The 22,550-nt window shown below is 43.0% G+C and overlaps 1 protein-coding gene across 1 annotated transcript in view; it reads right to left on the reverse strand.

Annotated features, from left to right (window-relative positions):
- Nucleotides 1-306: 306 nt before the first annotated feature.
- col1a2 (collagen, type I, alpha 2) overlaps nt 307-22,550 on the reverse strand; it is a gene marked incomplete at its 5' end in the record, with an annotated part of 25,469 nt that continues 3,225 nt past the window's right edge. Inside the window, 48 exons of the mRNA XM_080045876.1 lie at nt 307-1,223; nt 1,368-1,610; nt 2,218-2,402; nt 2,852-3,092; nt 3,249-3,356; nt 3,648-3,701; nt 3,876-3,983; nt 4,129-4,182; nt 4,331-4,438; nt 4,537-4,590; nt 4,712-4,819; nt 5,030-5,137; nt 5,272-5,433; nt 5,706-5,759; nt 6,386-6,439; nt 6,580-6,687; nt 6,823-6,876; nt 7,033-7,086; nt 7,907-7,960; nt 8,094-8,147; nt 8,265-8,372; nt 8,854-8,952; nt 9,067-9,111; nt 9,229-9,282; nt 9,775-9,828; nt 9,979-10,032; nt 10,150-10,203; nt 10,302-10,400; nt 10,508-10,561; nt 10,763-10,861; nt 11,022-11,075; nt 11,181-11,288; nt 11,410-11,463; nt 11,634-11,732; nt 12,520-12,564; nt 12,804-12,902; nt 13,125-13,178; nt 13,599-13,697; nt 13,984-14,028; nt 14,272-14,325; nt 14,904-14,957; nt 15,074-15,127; nt 15,247-15,300; nt 15,398-15,451; nt 15,604-15,648; nt 15,865-15,921; nt 16,553-16,636; nt 17,049-17,075. Coding sequence (XP_079902002.1) covers nt 1,077-1,223; nt 1,368-1,610; nt 2,218-2,402; nt 2,852-3,092; nt 3,249-3,356; nt 3,648-3,701; nt 3,876-3,983; nt 4,129-4,182; nt 4,331-4,438; nt 4,537-4,590; nt 4,712-4,819; nt 5,030-5,137; nt 5,272-5,433; nt 5,706-5,759; nt 6,386-6,439; nt 6,580-6,687; nt 6,823-6,876; nt 7,033-7,086; nt 7,907-7,960; nt 8,094-8,147; nt 8,265-8,372; nt 8,854-8,952; nt 9,067-9,111; nt 9,229-9,282; nt 9,775-9,828; nt 9,979-10,032; nt 10,150-10,203; nt 10,302-10,400; nt 10,508-10,561; nt 10,763-10,861; nt 11,022-11,075; nt 11,181-11,288; nt 11,410-11,463; nt 11,634-11,732; nt 12,520-12,564; nt 12,804-12,902; nt 13,125-13,178; nt 13,599-13,697; nt 13,984-14,028; nt 14,272-14,325; nt 14,904-14,957; nt 15,074-15,127; nt 15,247-15,300; nt 15,398-15,451; nt 15,604-15,648; nt 15,865-15,921; nt 16,553-16,636; nt 17,049-17,075 — 3,972 coding nt within the window. The 3' untranslated portion in view covers nt 307-1,076. The remainder of the gene's footprint in view (nt 1,224-1,367; nt 1,611-2,217; nt 2,403-2,851; nt 3,093-3,248; nt 3,357-3,647; nt 3,702-3,875; nt 3,984-4,128; nt 4,183-4,330; nt 4,439-4,536; nt 4,591-4,711; nt 4,820-5,029; nt 5,138-5,271; nt 5,434-5,705; nt 5,760-6,385; nt 6,440-6,579; nt 6,688-6,822; nt 6,877-7,032; nt 7,087-7,906; nt 7,961-8,093; nt 8,148-8,264; nt 8,373-8,853; nt 8,953-9,066; nt 9,112-9,228; nt 9,283-9,774; nt 9,829-9,978; nt 10,033-10,149; nt 10,204-10,301; nt 10,401-10,507; nt 10,562-10,762; nt 10,862-11,021; nt 11,076-11,180; nt 11,289-11,409; nt 11,464-11,633; nt 11,733-12,519; nt 12,565-12,803; nt 12,903-13,124; nt 13,179-13,598; nt 13,698-13,983; nt 14,029-14,271; nt 14,326-14,903; nt 14,958-15,073; nt 15,128-15,246; nt 15,301-15,397; nt 15,452-15,603; nt 15,649-15,864; nt 15,922-16,552; nt 16,637-17,048; nt 17,076-22,550) is intronic.

Below are 22,550 nucleotides of genomic sequence, written 5' to 3' on the forward strand. Positions count from 1 at the left end.
ATTTGGCTGTGATTCCACAATAGGAAGATGTTTAACGATCAGTCGTAAGTAAATCATCAGCTAGACTAGAACCGAAATACAGTGACACACCTTCAGCGATGTCATTGAAACATGAAAGCACTTAAGTCACTGAGTAGTGTGTTTTGGAACATTGGACATGCTTTATTTCAGAACTTTTCACAATTTATTTAAACATCTCACATATACAAAATAGGTACAATAGACTTTGTTGTGTCATTTTTTGAGAGAGAAAGAGAGGCCGCATGAAACCATTTAGAATTGGATGAAATATGTGCTGTCAGTATGAACACTCTGTGTGGGATTTGAAGAGTAAAAAAAAAAGCCTGAACAAAAAACCAAAACAAAAAAAACTTTTTAGACAAAACAAACAAACAAAAACCAAAAAAAAAAAAGAGAACCAAACCAAATAAAACAAAAGAAAAACCAGACATTAGTTTTAGGAACATTCCACCTGCTTAAAGTGGGGGAGTATCGGGGGACGAAATGCAAGACTCCTCAAATGTCAATACAAAGTAATACAGTGAAAAGAGTGGTTTTGCTCCACAGCTGCATATTAGCACCATAGATCTCTGCTTCAAGTAACTGAGCACCTTCCGATACGGGACAAATCTTGAAGCACTAGAAGTCTTAACATCTCTGTTGTGGACCCAGGTTGTGTCAATAGTATTTTCTTTAGGTACAGGCATGAGGTAGTTTAAACCTTTTTTTCATGGAAATTGTGGTTTTAAACGTCCTCCTTGGAAGATATACAAAGACCACAAAGTGATGCGTACTTTCAGCGTTTTTATTACACTTCTTTTATTTTTTACAAAATGATGACATGATGTCCCACAACAAGGTGTTTTCCCGCGTCCCTTTGGGTTGCTGTATTAATTTGCATTGCACAAACGCTCCGTTCAGTCCGTTCAGTCCTCTCAGATAGTTGCCCATCTTAAGCAAGTGGATGCGCAGAGAGAAATCAGCATTCGGTATAAAAAACAACACAGAAAGAAGGGCAGAGATTTTGTTTTTTCGTTCTTTCTCTCTTTTTTGGTGTTAATTTATCATGAGTCCATTTATTTGAAACAGACTGGGCCAATGTCCAAACCAAACTCCTGCTCAGCTCCACCAATGTCCAAAGGTGCAATGTCGAGGATGGGCAGGCGAGATGGTTTATTTGTTCTGTACTCAATCACTGTCTTGCTCCATTCGCCAGTGTGTCTCTGCGGGTGTAAGGGTGGGAAAAAGGAGACCTCGCTTTAGAATAGTGCTTTAAAATAATACAAATCACACAATTGGAAGCAGTGAAGGTATAACATATAATGCAAAGAGAAAACAGCTGTAGAAGTCAAATAAGAGCTACTCACAGTGCAGCCATCCTCCAGCACGGAGAAGGTGAACCTGCTGTTGCCCTCTGCCCTCAGCTCCACATCGTTGGAGCCCTGGAGCACCACAGCCTTCTTCAGGTTGCCGCTCTCACCGTCCATGTAGGCAACGCTGTTCTTGCAGTGGTAGGTGACGTTCTGGGAAGCCTGGTTGGACAGAAGGCGCATGAAGGCCAGCTGGGTAGCCATGCTCTGGGGGCTGAGGGTCTCGTCGTTGTAGGCGAACTGCATGAAGGAATTAAAAGACGGTCAATATTCTGAATACAGGAAACACAATGTCTTTTATGTGTGAGGTGGTAAAAGTATTCTATTTAAAGGTGAGATACGTCAGGTAAAAACACAGGTTAATTGTGAGTTTTTTTGTGTGTGGCTTTTTTGGCTTCCATAACATGTCTTCTTTCATATGATATAAATAAAAGGTTAAAATGTATTGTGTTAAACGAACCTGGTCTGTTTTCCTCTATATATTTCACCTATACAACCATCTCTAACTGCCATTATCTCAACATTAGTTGTTTTCCATACAAAGAATCTCAACTTCTAATGCACTCACATCAACTAAACTTTCCTTAATCATTTTTAGCACTATTCTGAAGAGTATCACTGAAGGATTTGTTCATATGTTGTCCTAATAACGATACATTTAGTTCCTAAAAATATATTTGCATATTTATTCAAACATTTCGGAAAAATGTGTTTCACAAAAATACTTATTTTAATTAAGGCCTAAGTAAAAATCTACTGGCAAAGTTTCATGAAGATTTCTCTAAGTGACATTTTTGACACTATTCAACCTATTCACATTAAGTCTCAAATATCTGTAGACGCTCACCTCAGTACCACCGTTGATGGTCTCTCCGAACCAGACGTGCTTCTTGCCCTCGGTGCTTCTGAACCAGTTCTTCTGGGCGATGCTCTCAGGGTGGGCAAAGATGCAGGTCTCGCGGGTGGAGAAGTCGCAGAACACCTTGATGGCGTCGTTGTTGCATCCCTGGTTGGGGTCGATGTAGTAGAATCCTACAGGGGAGGAAGAAAAAAAAAAACGCAAATCAAATTAATGGAACAAATGCTTTAACTACTACTACACATCAGCTCAACGAAACATCGGAATCTCAATTGGTTATTCTGTATAACCATAGTTTTGGTCCCACTTTTGTCATAACCAGTGAATATCTCCTCATGATCCACTACTGTGTGTGCTGTGTTAATCCTACAGCCTAGGCTTTGTAAACAGTCATGTTGCTAGCTATGGTGGGCCACCTTTGCTTACATACTATTTGTTTACATACCGGTTTACAGAGTCTAGGCTGTGTATTAACACTGTATTTTCAGTGCACACACAGTACGGACAGTTAGCCTTTCATGGTGGAGATATTGACCGTTTTTGTCACCGGTCAGTTCTCCAAAATGGCTGACTTCACCTCTGATACATGTCGGGGGTTTGTTTCAGATTAAGTGGAGCTTACCGCTGCTCCAGTCGGGGTGGCTGAGTTTGATGTCACGGCAGGTGCGGGCGGGGTTCTTCCTGGATCCCTCGGGGGTGAGCAGGTTCTCGATCTGGGTGTTGAGGGACTTGATGGTGGCGTCCACCTCGTAGTCCTTGGCTCTCAGAGCGGGCTGATCGGCTCTGTAGTCCTCGAATCCAGACTCGTATCCACCGCCGGAGGCACCGGGAGGTCCGGGCAGACCGGGAGATCCGGCGGGACCCTGACATGGGATTAAGAAGAGAAGTGGATTAATATGTGGATCGCAGTTGCTTTTTGGTATCCCATTTGGAAAAGATTCCTATGATGTGCAAGGAAGCTAAACTGTAATGGTTCACAAAATGACCATATCATGTAATTGGACGAGGAAGGGACTTACAGCAGGTCCAACGTATCCAGGGGGTCCACGAGCACCAGCAGAACCAATAGTTCCATGGCCACCGGCTCTACCATCCTTGCCAGAGGGTCCGTGGGGTCCAGCGGGTCCCTGAAGAGGAGATCATCACTTGAGACTATGTTTTCTTTCATGAAAATTCTTCAGCAATCTTTTTTTTTTAAGTTACCCAGACTGGTACATAAAGAATTTCACTGCGCATTGCCCTGTGCAATCGAGTATGTGACAAATAAATTAAACTAACTAAACTAAATGGTTTATCAGATCATAGTGAACACTCGTAGGAACACTTATTGCTTTGGTATCTGCCCTACTTACTTAAAATATTCCAGCTAATGACAATAAAATCACTGTTGCATTGTGTGTTATGAGGATTCATCTTACTCTGGGTCCAGCGGGTCCACTAGGTCCAGAAGGTCCCATCTCACCGGCGTTTCCCTGAGAGGGATGGAAAGGGCATCATTGAATGGCATTGTGAAGATCAATAAGATTCTCTCAGTATGCACTGTTTGCATCAAGGAGCTATTACAAGAGCCAATCCACGTGTATCAGATATCTTGACACTTAGCTTCATGTTTACATATTTCTTTATGACAGTGTGCCATCACTCACAGAAGGTCCAGGCACTCCCTGGAGACCAGCGTGTCCGCGCAGACCCTTCATGCCTCTATCTCCCTTCTCTCCAGCGCCTCCCTTCTCACCACGGGGTCCGGCAGGTCCCTATAACACACACGGCCCAAAAACGTCATGTCGTTAAAATAGGATACCATTTTCATACAAAGGTGAAATCATTGAGTGCTATGAATGTGAAACATCGTTGTATTTCTGTGCTATCTCCTTCACTATACTGGTCTATTATACTCACAGCAGCACCTCTTGCTCCAGCAGCGCCAGCAGGTCCAGAGGAACCTACAGGGCCCTATGAGACAAGGAAAGACAAGAATAAAAGGATGAATATAGCAAGCAGATGATTGTAGATGTTGCTAAGTGGAAATTGTAACTGAAGTGATGAAACAATTCTATTGAAGTAGTTAATCCATTTCTAACAGGTTGATGTTTATACTTACACCCTCTCCACGGTTTCCAGGTCTTCCAGCGGCTCCAGCGGGTCCAGAAGGTCCGGGGGAACCAGAAAGTCCCATGGAACCAGCAGATCCGGGCTCTCCACGATCTCCCTAAGTAAAAGGAAAAATGGCAGATGGAGGTCAGAGAACAACAGATAAGTGTGTGTGTGTGCACTGTGTATATAAACATGTGTATGAAAGAGCATTACCTTGAATCCAGGAACACCAGCACGGCCAGGGGGTCCATCGTTACCAGGGTTACCCTGTAGGTGGCAGAAGAATATTACGGTTTCCACGCAAGTTTAAGTTATACGTATCTTCGGATCACATGGTCGCTTTAAGCAGGGCTTTGCGGTGCTTGCTATTGGTCTGATCAATCCTTACCTCACGTCCAGCCTCTCCCTGAGGTCCAGTCATACCAGGCAGACCAATGTTTCCAGGGGCACCACGGGGTCCGTTGTTACCAGCAGGTCCAACTCTACCAGGGGCTCCCTGTGAAATGACGCAGAGAAAATCACCGGGTCAAATGCAGCCAATGGCTTTCTACTGTACGTGATACAATGCATGTTGTTTGGCCTTCTGGTGGAGCGTTTCTTTAACCAATTTGACAGACACCCATGCATATTTGAATGGTTTTGAGGTGGTCATATTACAGGTGGAATGGATCCTTCAGTTGAACTATCAGTATTAATTGTCACTTACCGCGCCACCAAGACCACCGGGGACACCACGCTCTCCTCTAGCACCAGGCAGACCAATGAATCCCTGAGGTCCAAGAATACCAGCGGGGCCAGAAGCACCAGGAATACCCTAAACACAAAGACACAAGACACACATTGATACATCAAGGAACAAGATTTATGGTTTATTGCACTGCTGCTCAGTTAGTTTTATTATCCAGCTGTTGTTGGATATCCCTAAATTGTGATAGGAGCTGGACTTACAGGGGCACCAGACTCTCCGGAAGATCCCTTCTCTCCAGAGATACCCTGAGGTCCAACATGACCCTGCTCTCCTGGAGGACCAGCGGGGCCAGAATCACCACGGAGACCACGAGGACCATCCTTACCAGCGGGGCCAGACTGGCCTGGGGGGCCAACAATACCCTGAGAGGGGAAAGGGAGAGTGGGTTAATGTTACATGGGAGTGAATATGTGTGTGTGTGAGTGTGTGTGTGTGTGTGTGTGTGTGTGTGTGTGTGTGTGTGTGTGTGTGTGTGTGTGTGTGTGTGTGTGCGTGGGCTGCGGGAGTATCTTTGTGTGAGCTATTTGAGGAGCAGTACGGTGAGAAGACTGTAGAAGTTATTTATTTAATCCAGTGTATTTTGTGTGTGCATGCTTGTTCACTTTAGGATTGTAAATATAAAATCAATACTCACAGCGGGACCAGCAGCACCAACTCTGCCAGCAGCACCAGGGAAACCAGTCAGACCCTAAAATCAGAAACAAACAAAAAGGTTACAGTTGTCATCAACAAATGCGTTTGGGTAAGGGTTAGTCTCCAGGAAATGAATGAAGGTCTTTAAAAAGTGACCGAAGTCAACACGCATGGTGTGTGTGTGAGACTTAAGTCACTTTCAGGGACACAAACTTGACTCAAGACCAGTTGACTGAGGATGCCCTGTGCAATTGGCGACAAAAACTGTGTCCCCAATTGGTAAAACCCTGATTTTTGGGTCAGTGGTTGGGTTTGAGTCAGGTTAAGGGTAAGGTTATGGTTAGGCAAGTACTAGTTCTGATCAGGGTAAGTCTACAGGAAATTAATTTAAGTCCATGTAAATCCCCAAAAAGTGACATAGGTAAACGTGTGTGTGTGTGTGTGTGTGTGTGTGTATGTGTGTGCGCATGGGTGGGTTTAGACATCACAGATAAGGTTTAGGGTTAGGTAAAGGGGATCTTTTTTCTTTTACTTTATTTGGATGGGCTGTATGTGTGTGAGAGTGGCAGGTACTCTCATGCTCTTATGCGATAATACATTTTAGATGCTCATGGATGCAATATGTAAAATCAGGAGGAATTATTATTTGTATAATAATAATATTTGTTTGTCAATACGCACATTGGGGCCGTTGTCTCCACGACCGCCAGCAGGTCCAGCAGCACCAGAAGGACCCTAGACACACAAACAAGGTAATCAGACAGAGAACATAAGCAACAATACTGATATTTCATCTTGAGTATATAAAAAGCAATCCCAAATGTTATCCAGGTGGGGTTTATATTGAATGTGAATGGGTTGTCATTGGTACTTACAGCAGGTCCGGACTGTCCAGCGGGTCCAGCAGGGCCAGCGGAGCCAACCTCTCCCTTAACTCCGGCAGGTCCACGCTCGCCTCTTGCTCCGGGCTGACCGTCAGCGCCCTGTAAGGAGGAATAAGTAATGGCCTGGGTCAGTATTTGGGCAATTGTGTGTGTGTGTGTGTGTGTGTGTGTGTGTGTATGTATTATTCGTGGCGGTTTGTATGTATAATGCAAGGTGATTGACTGTTCGCTTACAGGGGGTCCAGAGAATCCGGGAGCTCCAGCAGGTCCAACTTCTCCACGCTCTCCCTATTGGGCAACAAGCAGCTGGTCAGGAAAATACTTTGGATGCTGTACATAAAAGCTGTATGTTGTCTCAACAGCAATGTCATCGGACATTTAAGGTGAATGTGGAAGAACAGGTAACATTGGTTTTAATAAAGGAAATCAGTGACAGCTACTTACAGAGGCTCCACGAGCTCCGGCGGGGCCAGCAGGTCCGAATGAACCGGACTCACCCTGGGGGAGAGAGAAGTGGGTGTTTAATTAGCTATTCATTTAATCCATTCACTAAATTCATACACACATGAGAAAATCTTTTGTCAGCATCAGCATCTTTAAAAAAAAATAAGGTACTGTGTGTTGAATTTTATAAAATAATTAGCTATAGTTATATTTAATAGAAGTAGAAATTAAAATCTGATTATTCAAATGAATCGTCGTCAATAACTGACATTTGTAAACTTGATCAGCTGGATTTTTCTTTAATTGCCACAAAATTCAAATTGAGTCATTTTTTCTAATTTTATTTCTGCCTCCGTCAGTTGTTTACACTTAAACAAAAAAAGACTTAACCATGAAATAATTTAAATGATCAGGGTTGTCCATTTGCCAGCTGCACTTATCATGTTATTACCAATGCTACCCTAAGCCATTGCTGTAATGTTATAAAATAGCCATCAGGGGGCACTGTTGAAGTCCTAGCTTTATATACAGTGCAATGCCACTATTGGGGAAAGTGAAATTATTTTTTTTCTTACAGAAGAGTAGGACCTCTTAATATTTTGACTCTGGTTGGTCAGCCAGTATAGCATATTTATCAGTGATCTGCTCTGCCCTAACAACACATGTTTATGACTTTCTATTGGATGCCACTGGTATGAGAGTCTGTCAGCCATCTTGAATTAAGTTGGAAGCTGGCATTTTTCCTACCGTGGCAATGCACCGTAACATTAATAGACCTGGGTTACAGTGTACATCCTAAACACCTTAATACTAATGGTCAATGTAGTTTTTTTTGTTTCATGTTAAATAATATACACGTGTTCCACCTGCTTACCTTATCACCATTGGCTCCAGTGGGTCCGGGGGGTCCAGCTGGTCCGGGCATGCCCTAGATAGAAAGATAGAGGAGAGGATGCTAAGAGCTAAGGATATATGGTTGCTACACCCAAAGCAAATGGATGGAATTGGGGATCTTTTATTTTTAGAATGCCTCAAGAGGAATTTGAGAGTTTATAGCTTACACGGGATCCATCTCTGCCACCATTGCCGTCGGGTCCTCTGTGTCCAGACTCTCCCTATAGGATAGAGAGGGTTGGAAGAAACATTCACATTAACAAACAATAGCTATTTTGAGGGATACAACTCCTGCTTTACTTAAAAGGTGGTATATATTTGTTTTTAATGGAACTTACCTTCTCTCCCTTGCCTCCGGGGGCACCACCAGCTCCACGCTCACCGGGCATGCCACCAGGTCCCTGATGTCCAGGAGCTCCAGCAGCTCCGACAGCACCAGGCTCTCCCTGGGGACAGAATCAATCATTGGCGAAAGATCGAAACCGTATCCATGCAAACCCCTCAAACATCAATGATATCATATCGCCCGTGTTTAATGTACGCTTTTATTTATGAAAATCTATCTGCATGTCTGCGTGTGACACTATTTCCACTAAAAGAATGGATCATTTTTCACTTGAAATATCTGAAAGAGCTCAGAAATAAAATGGTAAAGTCCTATTTTTATAGTCACTCACTTTTGTGAGTTGATATAAATTGAACAGGGTGTGTATAATGATATCGTCTTATATTGATCGCAGGCTGTTGTATCGTGGAAGACTTTGTGATATCTGCAAATATAGAATCGTAGTCCAATTGATAAAACTAATATCGTATCGTGATGAAACCAGCGATTTGCAACCCCCTAGAATGTATTGCTCTGATCTAATGTCAGTGAACTTTCTGCAGTGTCCCTGGTCGGGCACAGACATGGCGGCAGCACCTTACCTTTCCACCATCAGATCCTGGGGGTCCAGAGGCTCCACGGGATCCCATTGGTCCCTGAGGTCCGCTAGTTCCAGCAGCACCGGGGGTACCACGCTCTCCCTGGAGGAAAACATGGAGGGAGTCAGTGTCTTTGGCTATTCTAACATGGTTAAGTGTCTGTATGTAAAAAAGAAAGAAAAAGTGCGGTAAAAAAGTTTGGACAGGTGAACTTACCTTTCCACCAGCAATTCCAGAAGCTCCCTGGTCTCCGGGGATACCCTATACAGAGAAACAAATTGAGGGTTAGAGTATGCACTTCTTTCTTACTAATTCACCATTTCTGTGGTTAGACTGTACAGCATGGGAAAACTCAGTGTGCGTTTGTGCGTTACTTACTCTTTCTCCGGCCTTGCCAGCCTCTCCAGCACCTCCAGCGGGTCCAGGCAGACCCTGACAACATGAAGCAGGGACATCAGAACCATGGGACTCAACAGTTCTACAGACACCGCTATCTAAAAAAAATGTCACCTTGGGTACTGATAATATATTTAATGTTTCCTTGTGTTATTTAAAACTCATGAAAACTTATGTAGCTATTAAATAGACGGAATGGGCTCTGATTAGTGTTTCTGAAAATGTTGTTTGATTTTTTTCTTCTCACAATGAGCGAGGAATTTGCTAGACTACTAGCTGGGGCATACACAATATGAAGCACCAAACACAATTCGATTTTAAAGGATGTATCTGTTACTAGGTGTTAAACGATTAGCAACGGGAAATCCCAACATTGGCTTGAAGGGCAATACAATAATGCACTGATTTTCTACATGTTAGCAATGAGTGTGTAAAGCAGCACTGAAATGTGAAGTTCCTACTCAGTGAATGTGCTCTATTCTATAATTGCTGGTTCATATACAGTAGAGCCAGGTTAGGGATCCTAACCTGGAATCCAGCAGATCCAGAAGGTCCCTGCTCTCCCTTCTCTCCGGGTCCACCCTATAACAACACAAAGAGAGAAGATCCATGTTAAAAACGGCACACTGGTGGTTAAAGTATAAAAATCATATCATAAATGTTGGACGTATGTGTAAGGCAGAGGAGGAACTACCATTAACTGACGGCGATATTGTATGTATGGATACTTACAGCAGGTCCAAGGGCACCAGTTGCTCCATTGTTGCCATCAGCTCCAGGGGTTCCCTACACGCAAAGATAGGGAAATGATAGGTTGTTATGAAGGACAATGGAGATGACAAATTGTGTGGTTTATATGGTAGAACTGCTCTGTGTGCTAGGTTTAAAAAAAAAAATACTTACTCTCAGTCCAGTGGCGCCAGTGGCTCCCTTGTCTCCGGGCTTGCCAGCCTCACCCTGAAGGAAGACAAAGGTAGGTGAGGCACAGGTCATGATAAACTTCAGAAAAACAAACAAAGAGGTGATTTGTCAGTCTTGGCTTTGATCCTACTTACAGAAGGTCCCTTGGGTCCGGGGAAGCCAATGTTTCCGGGCTGGCCTCTAGGTCCAGTTGGACCGGGAGGTCCGGAGCGGCCATCTTGTCCAGCAGCACCCTTGAGGAGAAAACAGGAAGTTGAAGCAGGAAGTGAGGTTGACATGATCATATGGGAAGATTATTCATTATGAGTTCTGGTTCAGTGTGTAATTCGGATTTACTCACAGAAGGTCCCTCTTTTCCTGGGGGTCCAGAGTTTCCAGAACTTCCTGGGAGACCCTGCAGAAAAAGAAAAAGAAAAACATTACGCATTAGGATGAATGTCTTGACATTAATGTTTTGTTTACTGTTACAGCTGACCCACTGAGCTATCCAGCTTTCATCAGGATCTTGAGTTAAATCGTCTATACAGAGTAATTTTACAAAACAGTGTCATACCAAAATACTGTTGCAAAAACCGAACTTGGATCAAAGACTCACCCTGAGACCAGCTGCGCCAGGCTCACCAGCACGACCAGAATCTCCGGGGGGTCCACGAGGTCCAGATGCACCAGTAGCACCGCGGGCACCGGGCATTCCCTAAGAGGAAGAGACAGAAGAGATGGAAGAGAGGTGAGGAGGGAGGTTTTGCCATTTGACTGGATTTTGAAGTAAAAGACAACTCATCTGTGTCATTAAATAGATTTGCGCTATGAAATGTGCACATTGGTGGATATAGATTTAACTATTCAATACTTACCAGGGGGCCAGTTCTTCCCTCAGAACCAGGCATTCCACGGGTACCAGGAGAGCCCTGCACAAGGAGACACACACAAGGCATTAGCAAAGCGATCCAGTGAACATTACATCCGAATGTGTATCAGTTTGGGTTAGAGATGGTGGTGGTCAAGAAACTCACTCTGGCTCCACGAAGGCCACCAGGTCCGGTAGCACCGGGCTCGCCAGTGGATCCTCTCTTGCCCTCCTCACCCTGAGATCCGGGGGTTCCCTGAGGTCCAGAGTTACCCTGAGGAAGACAAACAGAGAAGTTAAAGGGCGACAGTCGTAGACAGTTTGTGCCAAAGGTCTTCCGATGCAGTTTGGTTAACATTTTAAAATTAAGTACAAGAGTCAAGATATGAACTTACAGGCTCTCCTTTGGGTCCACCGTCTCCCTTCACTCCCTGAATGCCAGGATCTCCCTGAAACAGATACAAAATAGATGGAGTTAATGAACAGAACAATCCTCCATGAACAATGAATGTGAGCGTATCTGTGGCATACTGCCTTGTGTTTTTGTCTGCATGCTTCCGAGCTGTATGTATGCTTTGTTGTGTGGATGTTTCTGTGGGTATGTGGGTATTGTACTTACGGAGAGACCTCTCTGTCCAGCAGCACCCTGAGGACCCTGGGGTCCGGGTCCTCCTCTTGGTCCGGGGAAGCCAGGAGCTCCAGCGACACCGGGGATGCCCTAAAAACAAAGCATAGCAAAAGGTTAGCATCACTCCAGCTTCCCTTGAAACATTGTCTTCATTTGATCAATATAATGTAATATAATATAATATTAGATAATATAATGTACAATTAAAAATAGAAACTTTAATCTGATGAATTGTAAACGAAAAACGATATCCTGCTATTCGTCCAATTTAATCATGCAATCATTGTTGTATGTAACCTCTCTGTGACCCTAATTGACCTTTGACCTATTTATCAGTGGCATCGTTTCAACATAAGTAAAGGTTTGGCAGAACTAGGATTCTAAAATGCAGACATTTCTTTAGGTGGTTGTTTATCTGTTCCATAATGTCACGTTGCCTGCGTGCTGCCTGACAGCCATCACTGTGTCCAATAAATGCCACAGCTCATCCCTCCAAGTAAACTTAATGGGGTGGATCCTTTAAAATGTTGCCATCACAGAGGTGGGATGAAGATGTTCCTTTTGTTTTGGTCATAATGTAAAACGTGTTTGTTTACTGCATAATCCATCATCTCAAATAAGGCAGGGGATACACTTTTTTTTTTTTGCGCTAGGGATTTGTTTACTTTGTGTGGCAGGAGGGGGTAAATGAAAAGCCTGATCCTAGTGCACAACAGTGGCCAAACCTTGCCATAACCAAATGACGGCTATGTAGTGCTATGCTCTAATGCTTAGGTCAAAGGGCATAGGGTGTCATATTGTATACGGACTGTGTAGCCCACTCTGACTGATTTGGTTTGATTTCATTTGATTTGAATGGTACAACTTGAGTACTTACAGCAGGTCCCTTAGATCCAGTCAGGCCATTATTACCAGGGTTACCCTAAAGAAAGAGAACAAGCGATTAGGGAATCTTTTAAAAACAAATGAAAACATTTAAAAGATGTTCTTTTGTTGACAGAATCGAGGGACAGTGCATGGATAGCAATGGCCCTTCTTCCAAAGGTATGACAATCATTTCATTATTAATACTAATTTGGTATGAATGTAATGTACACAATAAAGTGCTCACAATCTTTCCGGGAAAGAGTATACATAAAAAAGATATATTTGTATACTTACAGCGGGACCCATGGGGCCAACACCGCCATTGGCACCGGGCTCTCCTCTAGCTCCCTGACCTCCAGTTGGGCCATTAGCTCCAGCACCTCCGACCTCTCCCTGTCAGAGATAAACATACAGCCGTCATACATAAATCAAATCAAATGTATTAAAAAGACTGCAGGCTCATAATATTATGACAGAAGCAGCAGCATATTACATGAACTATTCCCCTGGGGATACTAGACAGTGCAAGAAGCAATCCGGATGGTTAAACAACATCTCTGGGAGGATATCTTGAAAAAAAGAAAAAAGGTAAAAGTCCTAGGGCATGGCACTTACCTTGGGGCCGGGGCCGCCGGGGAAACCTGGGGGACCAGCAGCACCGAGGGGACCCTGGTTTGAGGAACAACATCAGAATATATGTCATTCAAGGTTTAAATGTTGTTGTCTATTAATAGGTGCAATTAGAATACGTTATGTGAGTAAAATAGAATAGAATAGAATACGTTATTGTCATTATACAATGTACAACAAGATTAAAATTAGCTTCTCCTTAAGGTGCATAAAAAAAAACAGACATCCACTACCAACTATCTACCCACAATTACACCAATACATTATCAGCTAAAATTGTGCCAGTGTTTGTACAGCTACATATATTTAAAATGATTGCACTAGCTGGTAGTAGTCAACATTTAGGTCAGTACATTCTGGATAGATATCTTGATGCTCCCTATACCTCTCAAGTTTAATATTCATAAACACATGAATCATTTTACTATCATAATAGGATTTGAAGGGGCCACAACTCACAGCAGGGCCGGCGGGTCCAACATTGCCATCAGCACCGCGAGTACCAGCAGGGCCAGCAGGGCCAGCACGACCTCTCTCGCCATTCATACCACGAGATCCCTGAAGGGTGGATGCACAAAAAAAACAAATGATCAGAAAAGTCTAGAAAAAGTGGCAAATTATGACAATGGCAAGTAATTCAAGTGACAAAAAATGAGTAACACAGCATGCTAAACCATTCATTGTGAATCGCAACAGAAGGTTAAGCATGAGTGTGTGATTTACCAGTGCAGGAGTGTTTAATTATATGTAGGTTGTATTTGTCTAAGTGAGATGGGCTGCCTAAAGTTAACCAAGGTTGTGTGCTTTAATAATAGGTGAAGCTTGAACTTGATCAAAAACTTACAGCAAGTCCAGGACTTCCAGCAGCTCCATGGGCACCGTTCTCACCCTATAGGGAGAGAAGCAATGAGGTATGAGGAGTGAACTGACATCGCTGCCACAGGTTAACATTATCAAATAAAGATATTCCATTGGGGACCAGTGAGGTAAAAACACTGACAAAGTTCCTAGTGAACTAAATAGAACACAGGCATACTTGCAGAAGCTAAGATACATTACATTGGTACCGGAAGGTTCTGTAAGCTTAAACATGAATAAAGGACTAAGAGAAACGGAAAGGTGTCCTTCTTACCTTGGCGCCAGCGGTACCAGGCTCTCCCTTGCGTCCATCCAGACCAGTGTAACCCTAAAACACAGACAAGAGAAGACCATGTAAGTAAGTATATATTTTTTTTCTTAAGTGCTAGAGACATCACATGACAAGCTGTTGGCTAATTAGGCTAAGTACCTTTCAAAATGGGAAACAGCCTTAATATCACCCCATTATATCCTTGTTTTGACCTCTAATAAGAGTACAAATTGATAACAAGACATCCAATGTCTCAAGAGAGACATTAGAAACTTTGCTGTCTTCAAAGGTGGCTTATGTAGATGAGACTTTACCAAAACCTAAAAGCTTGTATTAGTGAGTGATCTCACAGAGGAGATTCTAAGGACTAGTAATCTTCAATGGCGGCCATTAAGCTCTATGTTCAGTCTACTTTGATCCTCACGACACAGGAACAAGGAAGTTGGTTCCCAAATCGCTCCCAGCGGTGCTCGTTATGGAGCACAACGCTTCAAATACATTTTAGTCCACAGTAGGCCTACACAGCACAGGTGTAACTTGTCGGCCATGTTTTTTTTCACCAGTTTTGGCTGCTTGCTTTTCTTAGGCCAGTAGGACAAAGTTCAGGTCAAGTAGAGGGTAAGATCCGCACTCACTCTGTGTCCCTTCATTCCTGGAAGCCCAGGGGTTCCGGGGAATCCACGAGCGCCCTGCAATTAAAAAAACAAAGACAATATTACTAAAGCAGAATCCACATTTTACGTTTCACATGTTTGTTCACGTCTATTGTGTTTGATTTGCTTTGTTTTGTAGAAGATTATTGTACCTGTGGGCCGGGGGTACCTCTATCTCCGGGCTTTCCAGGTCTGCCATTGTTACCCTGCAAGTTGGCAAAAAAAAGATGTCACCATTTGTCACTTTACAGACGTTACAAAACCTGTAAACAAAAGCTGCACTTCAAAAGTTCTTGTAAAAAAAACACAGATGTCTACTACTTACGTCCTCTCCAGATTTGCCGGGAGGTCCAGGGGGTCCACGAGCACCAACGGGGCCCTTTGGGAAAGAGAACCAACATGTTAGTAATCACAGAAAGCACTTCTTAATTCACGATAACTTTTAGAATCGTGACTATTTTGGAGGATAAACTTACAGACTGTCCGGGCTCTCCAGGCTCACCAGCATGTCCGGTGTGTCCCTGAGGGCCCTGGTTGAATAAAAAGAGGCACAGAAATAAGAATTCATAGAGACAACACGGCAATAGCAAATTGCATTCTGAGGTGCGGGTATGAGTAATTGTTCAAGTTTGATCAGGTCGATCAATAGTTTGAATTAGCAGCACTGGGTGTGTGAACTCACAGGGCCTCCGGGGCGTCCATCAGGGCCATTGGGACCAGGAAGACCCTGAAAAGGAGAAAAAAGTTAATATCATGTCATTCATCAACACAGAAGTTCACATTGCGCTTGCACTTTTAACTGTATCAGGACTGTGTTCAAAATGTAACAATGTGAGATAAAAACGTAGACGAGACTAGTATATTTATGTGCAGTATTATTATGTGTAACGATTTGAAAGAGACACAGTAGAAAGAGGGAAGGAGAGAGCGTAAGGGCCCTTACAGGAATTCCAATGGGGTCGGGGGCTTTTACACCATCGTGATACTGAGCAGCAAAGTTCTGTTGAACAGAAAAACAGACATCACAGATTAATTCACAGTCATAATGACACACTTTGAATAATACATCAGGACTATATGAGTGCATTGAGCCAGTTCAGTGAATCAGCTGTTGTCAGTGTTTCCAATAGTCCAAAGCTATGTTAAATCAACCATTTTCTATCCGTGCCATGGTGGCCATGGTGTAAAGGTCAAAGTTCACGGGGTTATGACATCATTAATGTTCAGTATTTCACTGCCAATTTAAACATAGTTGATATTGTTTTGAATTGGTGAGCTCACACACACACACACACACACACACACACACACACACACACACACACACACACACACACACACACACAACTAAACAAACAAACAAACAAGGTCAGCAGAGTTCATGACCCAAGTCAGGAATGAGTTTTAGCGGCGGTTACGAACTTTCTATCACATCCTGCAACATCGAGTGAGTGTGGGTGAAAATCATACATCATAACATAGGCATATTTTCATGCTTTTTTCTGCAGCTAGCACAGTCAAATGAAGTACTGTAAGTCAGGTCTCAGCTAGAACTGTTTTTGGATCACTTCTGAGGTCAACCCAGCAACGCCGAGGTGCTTATTTTTTGCGAGTATTAACGGGGCACTTACTCCTCCGAGTCCAGGGGGGCCAGCGGGGCCAGCGGGGCCGTCGACTCCAGGTTTGCCATCTCTTCCGTTAGGTCCTTGAGGACCCTGTAATACACAGAAGACAAAGCGCGGAAACAGTGTTAGAGTACAAACAACTGCTGATAGGATAGCACTTGCGATACTTAGATCATTCTATTTCACGAATGAATATAATAATACACACACAATATGTTGGGGGAAAATCTGTACTAGAAATGTAATTGGCTTTTAAAGAAATGAGGTCAGAATTTTTAAATAGCACCTATAATATCCATTCACGTTACTATTCTGGTCTGTAACCATTAGGGCCCATGTAAACAAAGGGGTGTGGCCTGAGGAGGGTTCTTAGGTTAGAAGGTCAAATCACGTCAACAAACACCGTGCCAAAGAGGCTTAAAAAAATATACAACATTATAGATTTGACATATTCAGTAACAGTGGTTTGATCAGAGGCGGCAGAGTTTCAAAGTCAGCTTACCCTGTCACCTCGAGGTCCTTTGGGCCCCTGCAGCAGAGAAAGCACTCGGTCAGACAAATAAAACACAACACAGAGCAGATGGCTGTTCTAGTAGCAACATGTCAGCTCCAAACTATTCATCCAGCCAAGCATGCCACAGTGTCTCATCTAAACTACAATATATGTCACTAAAAGCAATTTTAAAAAACCAGATGTGCGTGTCAGTCCAACGATCTGGTATATGTTAATATCATTAAAATGTGTAAATGAACCAACTTGACCTTACAGTGAGAGGACAAGCAAGTAAAAACACACATTTCAGTGATCACACTAGACATCATACATCCAATCAAATCCTGTGCGTCAGGTGCTAAATGACACATAAGAACAACATTATGTGCTCACCTTGACTCTTCCCTAAATAGAAAATAAAAATAAATAAATGTAAGATTTATTTACTCAGTCTTTTAGGGGTTTTTCAGGCCATATAAAACATTCAGTTTCTATATATTTACATGGCTTTTGCATGCAAACATATGATATGATACTGTCAGTCCAACTATGCCCATGCAGATTCAGGGATTTAAAATGAATAGACAAGAGCAGCTGAGTGCATGTGATACAAATGGTCATCATGTGCTGCAGAGGTGCTAAAAGTAGCTTAAAGCATCCTAAAGCAGCCTAAATCTCATTTGAGTCCATGGAACACATAAAGTCCCAAAGTGTTACCAGAACCACACAGTGCGTGCTGCACCTTTTAAACATCACAACACTGCTGCGGCCTATGCTGCAGACATCATGCAATAGGTCTTCAATTCCAGGCAATCTCAATTATGATTAGAGTCATTACAGTCAACAGCATGCTCTGTTTGTTTACTGAGCCCCCAGTCTTTCACTGATTGGATAACAATTCAGTGCTTTTCTTTTTGTTTCATCTGAAGCCTAAAGATCCCAACCTTTTAAAGCAGGTCTGAGATCAGCTTTCGTAAATGGCTTCCTAATCTAATTCCAAATAGAGGAGCAGAGAGGAACACTCCAAACTGACCCGAAGCCAGCTGTTTGGGGGCAAACCTCCCTCTGCACCTTTAGAAAGGACCCTTTGTACCAGGCCCCATGGGTGCCTCAGAGCTGCGGTTTTAGCTTTCATTGACACAAACTCGAGCCAATAGGACCCTCACTCCATTCACGGACAGGAAGGGAGAAAAGTGCAAGAAATAACTGGGTCCAGGGGCAAGAAATTCCTAAATGAAATGCTCCGCCATCATTGAGATTGCTCAGATGGTGGAGACCAAGTGAGAGGTCTCCTTTCTATGGACTACTTCAGCATAAGAAAAGGCCAAGCGACAAGGTAAGCAATGTTTTCTTTGGTGATTTCATGCATGTTGTGTACTAACCGCTGTGGCGATGGAGAGATGAGGAGGAGGAAGAGGGAGAGATGAGGAGGGTGGGGAGAGAAGAGAAGAGAAGGGAATACTCCGTTAGAACATGACAAGCATTTCTTTAAGGGCAAAACAGTCACCTGGAAAAAAAATCAATGTCATTTCCATCCATCTATTTGTTATATAAAGCTTTCTTGTGAACAAAGTCTTTAAAGGTGTACACACGGGACTATGCAGACACACAGACTGAATGCCTTCTTGTAGGAAATGCATGATTACAATGGTAAAGACAACGTTAATAGGGAATTGCAATTTAGAAAGTGTTTGGTGTAAAATAGAAAGCTGGACTTTCTGTGTGTTCTGATGGCCGACGTGTCAAGACATAGCTACACTTGTCACCTGTGTCTGGAAAAGTTGATGAAATGCGTCTGTCAATCGAAAAACAGTAGGCCTTCTTCTTCTAGCATTGTTATCTTTGTGTGTGTGTGCTAAGAATACAGAGCTAAACTCAGTCCACGTCTACAAGAAGAGCTGAGGAGCCACCTCTGCGTGGATAGCTCCTTCAGACTGTCAAACTGAGTAGAATTTGTTGAATTTCAGCATTCAAGAGCATTCCATGCATTAAGGACCCGGCTGCTAACAGGCCTCAACAGGTTGTGTGTGCCCTTAGGAGACGCATAGCTAGCCTGCCACTGCCAAAATAACAACTATAGGATTTCTATTGGGAAAAGTATGACATCTCTATTTGATGCTGTTCGGATTTATGCTGCAATATGAATGAAATATGCGCCTTTTCTGATTTTGTATTAAAAGGGAGTTGCATTTTTAGCCCAGTAAGATTATTTTATTTTGATTTTAATAAATCTGATGCCTGTATCCTTCATTAATGGCTGACTTTTGGGCCTCCCATCTTCACCTTGTTGCAGGTGGACATGAGTCTGGACCAGCCAGTTCATGGCTAGGTTTGGCCCAACTGGGACCTCCCAATGAACTCTACACAGCTGACATCCCATTCTAGACCACAAGGCGGCGCAATTGTAAGTTCAAAGTGATGTGAGACTAATAATTATCTGCCAATTCAATGTGCTATAATAGTATAAAAAAGTTGCAAAAGGAGCTTCATCCTCGACACATATCTTATTATCGGATCTATTCATCGCATCTTGACCCAATTATAATGTGAAATCCCGCAGTTAACGTTGATTGAAGAAAATGACCTAAAGGGGTATTTAGTTGTTTTTTTAAAACCTCTAATGTGAAAATATGTAAGGATTTACACTTTTTTACTACATACGCTTTTTTAAATAGGTTCATCTCTCTTCAAAGAGGAGAAAGTCTAATTGTTGCCAAAATTGATGCTTGCACCCATGGCCACCAGGGGGAGCAATTGCAGTTTCCTATAATAAAGCTTCATTCCTTGGACGTCTGGATGGAACAATATGTACAACGCCCCAATCAGTTCTTCATCCTATGTCTAAAAGAAAATTCCCATTTTGCCAATTTTGAGAACTCAGCATGCTATAAAGTTTCGAAAAGCCACTATTAAGACTACTTTAGAGGTCACTGGTGAAGCGAGAAAACTTTTTCAGAAGTACTTCTGCCTCGTGTAAACTAATTAAATCATAATAATTGTATCCTTGGAAAAAAAAAGTGAAGAATCCTCTGCATGAGCTCAATCCGTTGAGTTTAATTCAGCAGTGCTTTGAGCTGTCTTCAGGTTGACCTTGATGTACGTCCCAAACAAAAGCCAAGCGCAAGATCCTCAAGCAGTGGGACCCGAGGAAAAAAATATCCATCACAGAAAAAGAGCAGATATTCAAACTTACATTGACATGTTGCTAGGAATGAAGTTACTGCAAGCAGCAACAGAATCCGGGTATCCACAAAGCTGAGCATGTCTATATGGACATGCAGACTCCTTGTGCTGCTGAGCCCCTGCTTTTTAAACCACCCTTCAAGCAGGCATACAGTTGTGGTGACAAGAGTAACTCCAAACTTCCAAACCTGCTGCCGTGATGCTAGAATAATAAAGTTCTAACAGGCCTATTTATACGGCAGGAGGGTCCCTGGTCTGCGTGTCAAAAGTCAGCCCACTGGCCAATGGGAGAAGAGAAACCCAATCTGACTCCCATCCCTCTCCAGCTCAGACGCAGTCATGTGGTGCTGCATCTCCCAGCCTCCTCTCCACCAGAGAGCGTTTGGCAAAGCTTTGGCGATGATGACGAGTGCAACGTTTTAATTAGATCCATTCTTTTTGAGGACGTGGACAGCGTCGAGGTTTAAAAGGGAGAAGAAGGCCTACTTTTCCTCCCCTCTTTAACGGGTCGCGGGTGAATCCGGAGAGTCAGTGCCGAGATACGGGCGCCAGGCATCCAACCTTGCGCGCAGTTTAGGTTTATGCGTAAAATGTGCCCGTTTTGGTCAGCGTCGAGGGGCATCAGTTGGTCCCGAGTGTGCGGGAATCGTCTGCACTTTTTGGATTTTATGTGGAAAAGTTAGTTTTAGAAAAGGACTTGAATTATTTATTGAGTCGTTGTTGAACCATTGGAGTTGAATTGGATGTAGCCTATATTGTTTTTACGCACGGACGTGTTGAAAAAACGTTGATCTTGTCTGATTTATTCTTCTAGTAGGCCTACTCTGGAAAGGCATTCCGGTGACAACGTTGCTATTTTCTACAGTATTCGGCTACCACGAATATACACATTGCAGCCAAGGAGATTTTATGTCATATGTCTTCTTTTTCCACACAAATGCAAACCACATGCACCAAGCATTCCCTAAACTACTCGTTTTGTGTTAAAATTACGGTTTATGTGCCTCTCCATACATCTGGAGCTTCAATTACCAGCTTTTGAAAAAAACTCTTTATATCCTACTCCAGTATATAAGAGTTTGTGAAATTATAATCTACACGAATAACAAGGAAATCAGTGGAATGCATTATACACTTCAGGTGTAGACTGACAATAGACAGGTGTGAAGGAGAGATCTATTTTCCCCTCCCCTCTCTCTCTGAGCAGCTCCTACCTGCCCACATGACCAGACATGTCATCAACTCTGTTACCCCTCCAACAACACACATCGTCGTGGCCCTCATACTGCCTTATCTTACACACACACACTTTCTATTCTAGTATGTAAACCACATAGAATCAACTTAAGACAAATGCATTGTGTTATACACTTGCATTTACACAATTCACAGAAAAGCCGCCGTGGACCACTAAAATAAATGCATGGTTTTTATGAAGTATAAAACTCATTGTGGGCAGCCCATGTGTCCTGGCTGGCTTGAATGATATGAAGTCACAGGAGGAATAATCACAGTAAGCAAATCGTAAAGCAATGATCGTGTCATATATTGTGAACCTTTCCTTTAAATTAGAATAGGTTGCTAATTATCATGGGAATAAACCAGTAGAATCAGTTCATGTGCTGGTGTAAGCAATTACCCCCCTTTCCCCATTCTTCCCTGATCTTATTCTGCTCCTCAAAAATAAGGGCCCCGCATTCACTGAGGAAAATGGATGAGATGTTGCGTTGCAACTTAAATCATCAGTCACCATATTTGATCCCTTTTCAAACGTGTATTTAAAAAAATGCATAAATACTAAATATGTGATGGAGTGTGTCTGCCAGGCAAAATATTGATCCTCCTCGGTGAGCATGAATGGACAGTTTACCAGGCTGTTATACTGTATGAAATGCAGATCATGATTTGTCTAAAGCCCCCTTTCTGAACAACTAAATTTGAAGTGCTAACTATTTTAGCCTCTCCAAGCTATTGTAGAGACAATATAGGAGTTTGCATGCTGTTTCTGTGACAGTTTACTGATCCATTCCAAATAAATGCACAGTTTATTCTATAATGACTTCCTTCCCATGGACAGTCCCCTTCCTCCAAGTAACTGTTGGGACACCCCCGGCTACTTCACCTCAGCTCCTCCCTGAGTCGAAGCAGTGAGATAGAAAAGACAGGGAGAGAGAGAAAAAAAAGAAGAAGAGGAGGAGGGGCGAGTGAGATGAAATGTGTTTTAAAGATGGCAGCGCTCCCACTCACGGCAGAGTTACATTCCCATGTTTGTTGAGGAGATGGAGCCTTGAAGTAGCTGGAGAGACCAGACAGGCGGCGTAGGGAAAA

Source organism: Ammodytes marinus, assembly GCF_949987685.1.
Source record: "Ammodytes marinus genome assembly, chromosome: 17".
NCBI lineage: Eukaryota > Metazoa > Chordata > Actinopteri > Uranoscopiformes > Ammodytidae > Ammodytes > Ammodytes marinus.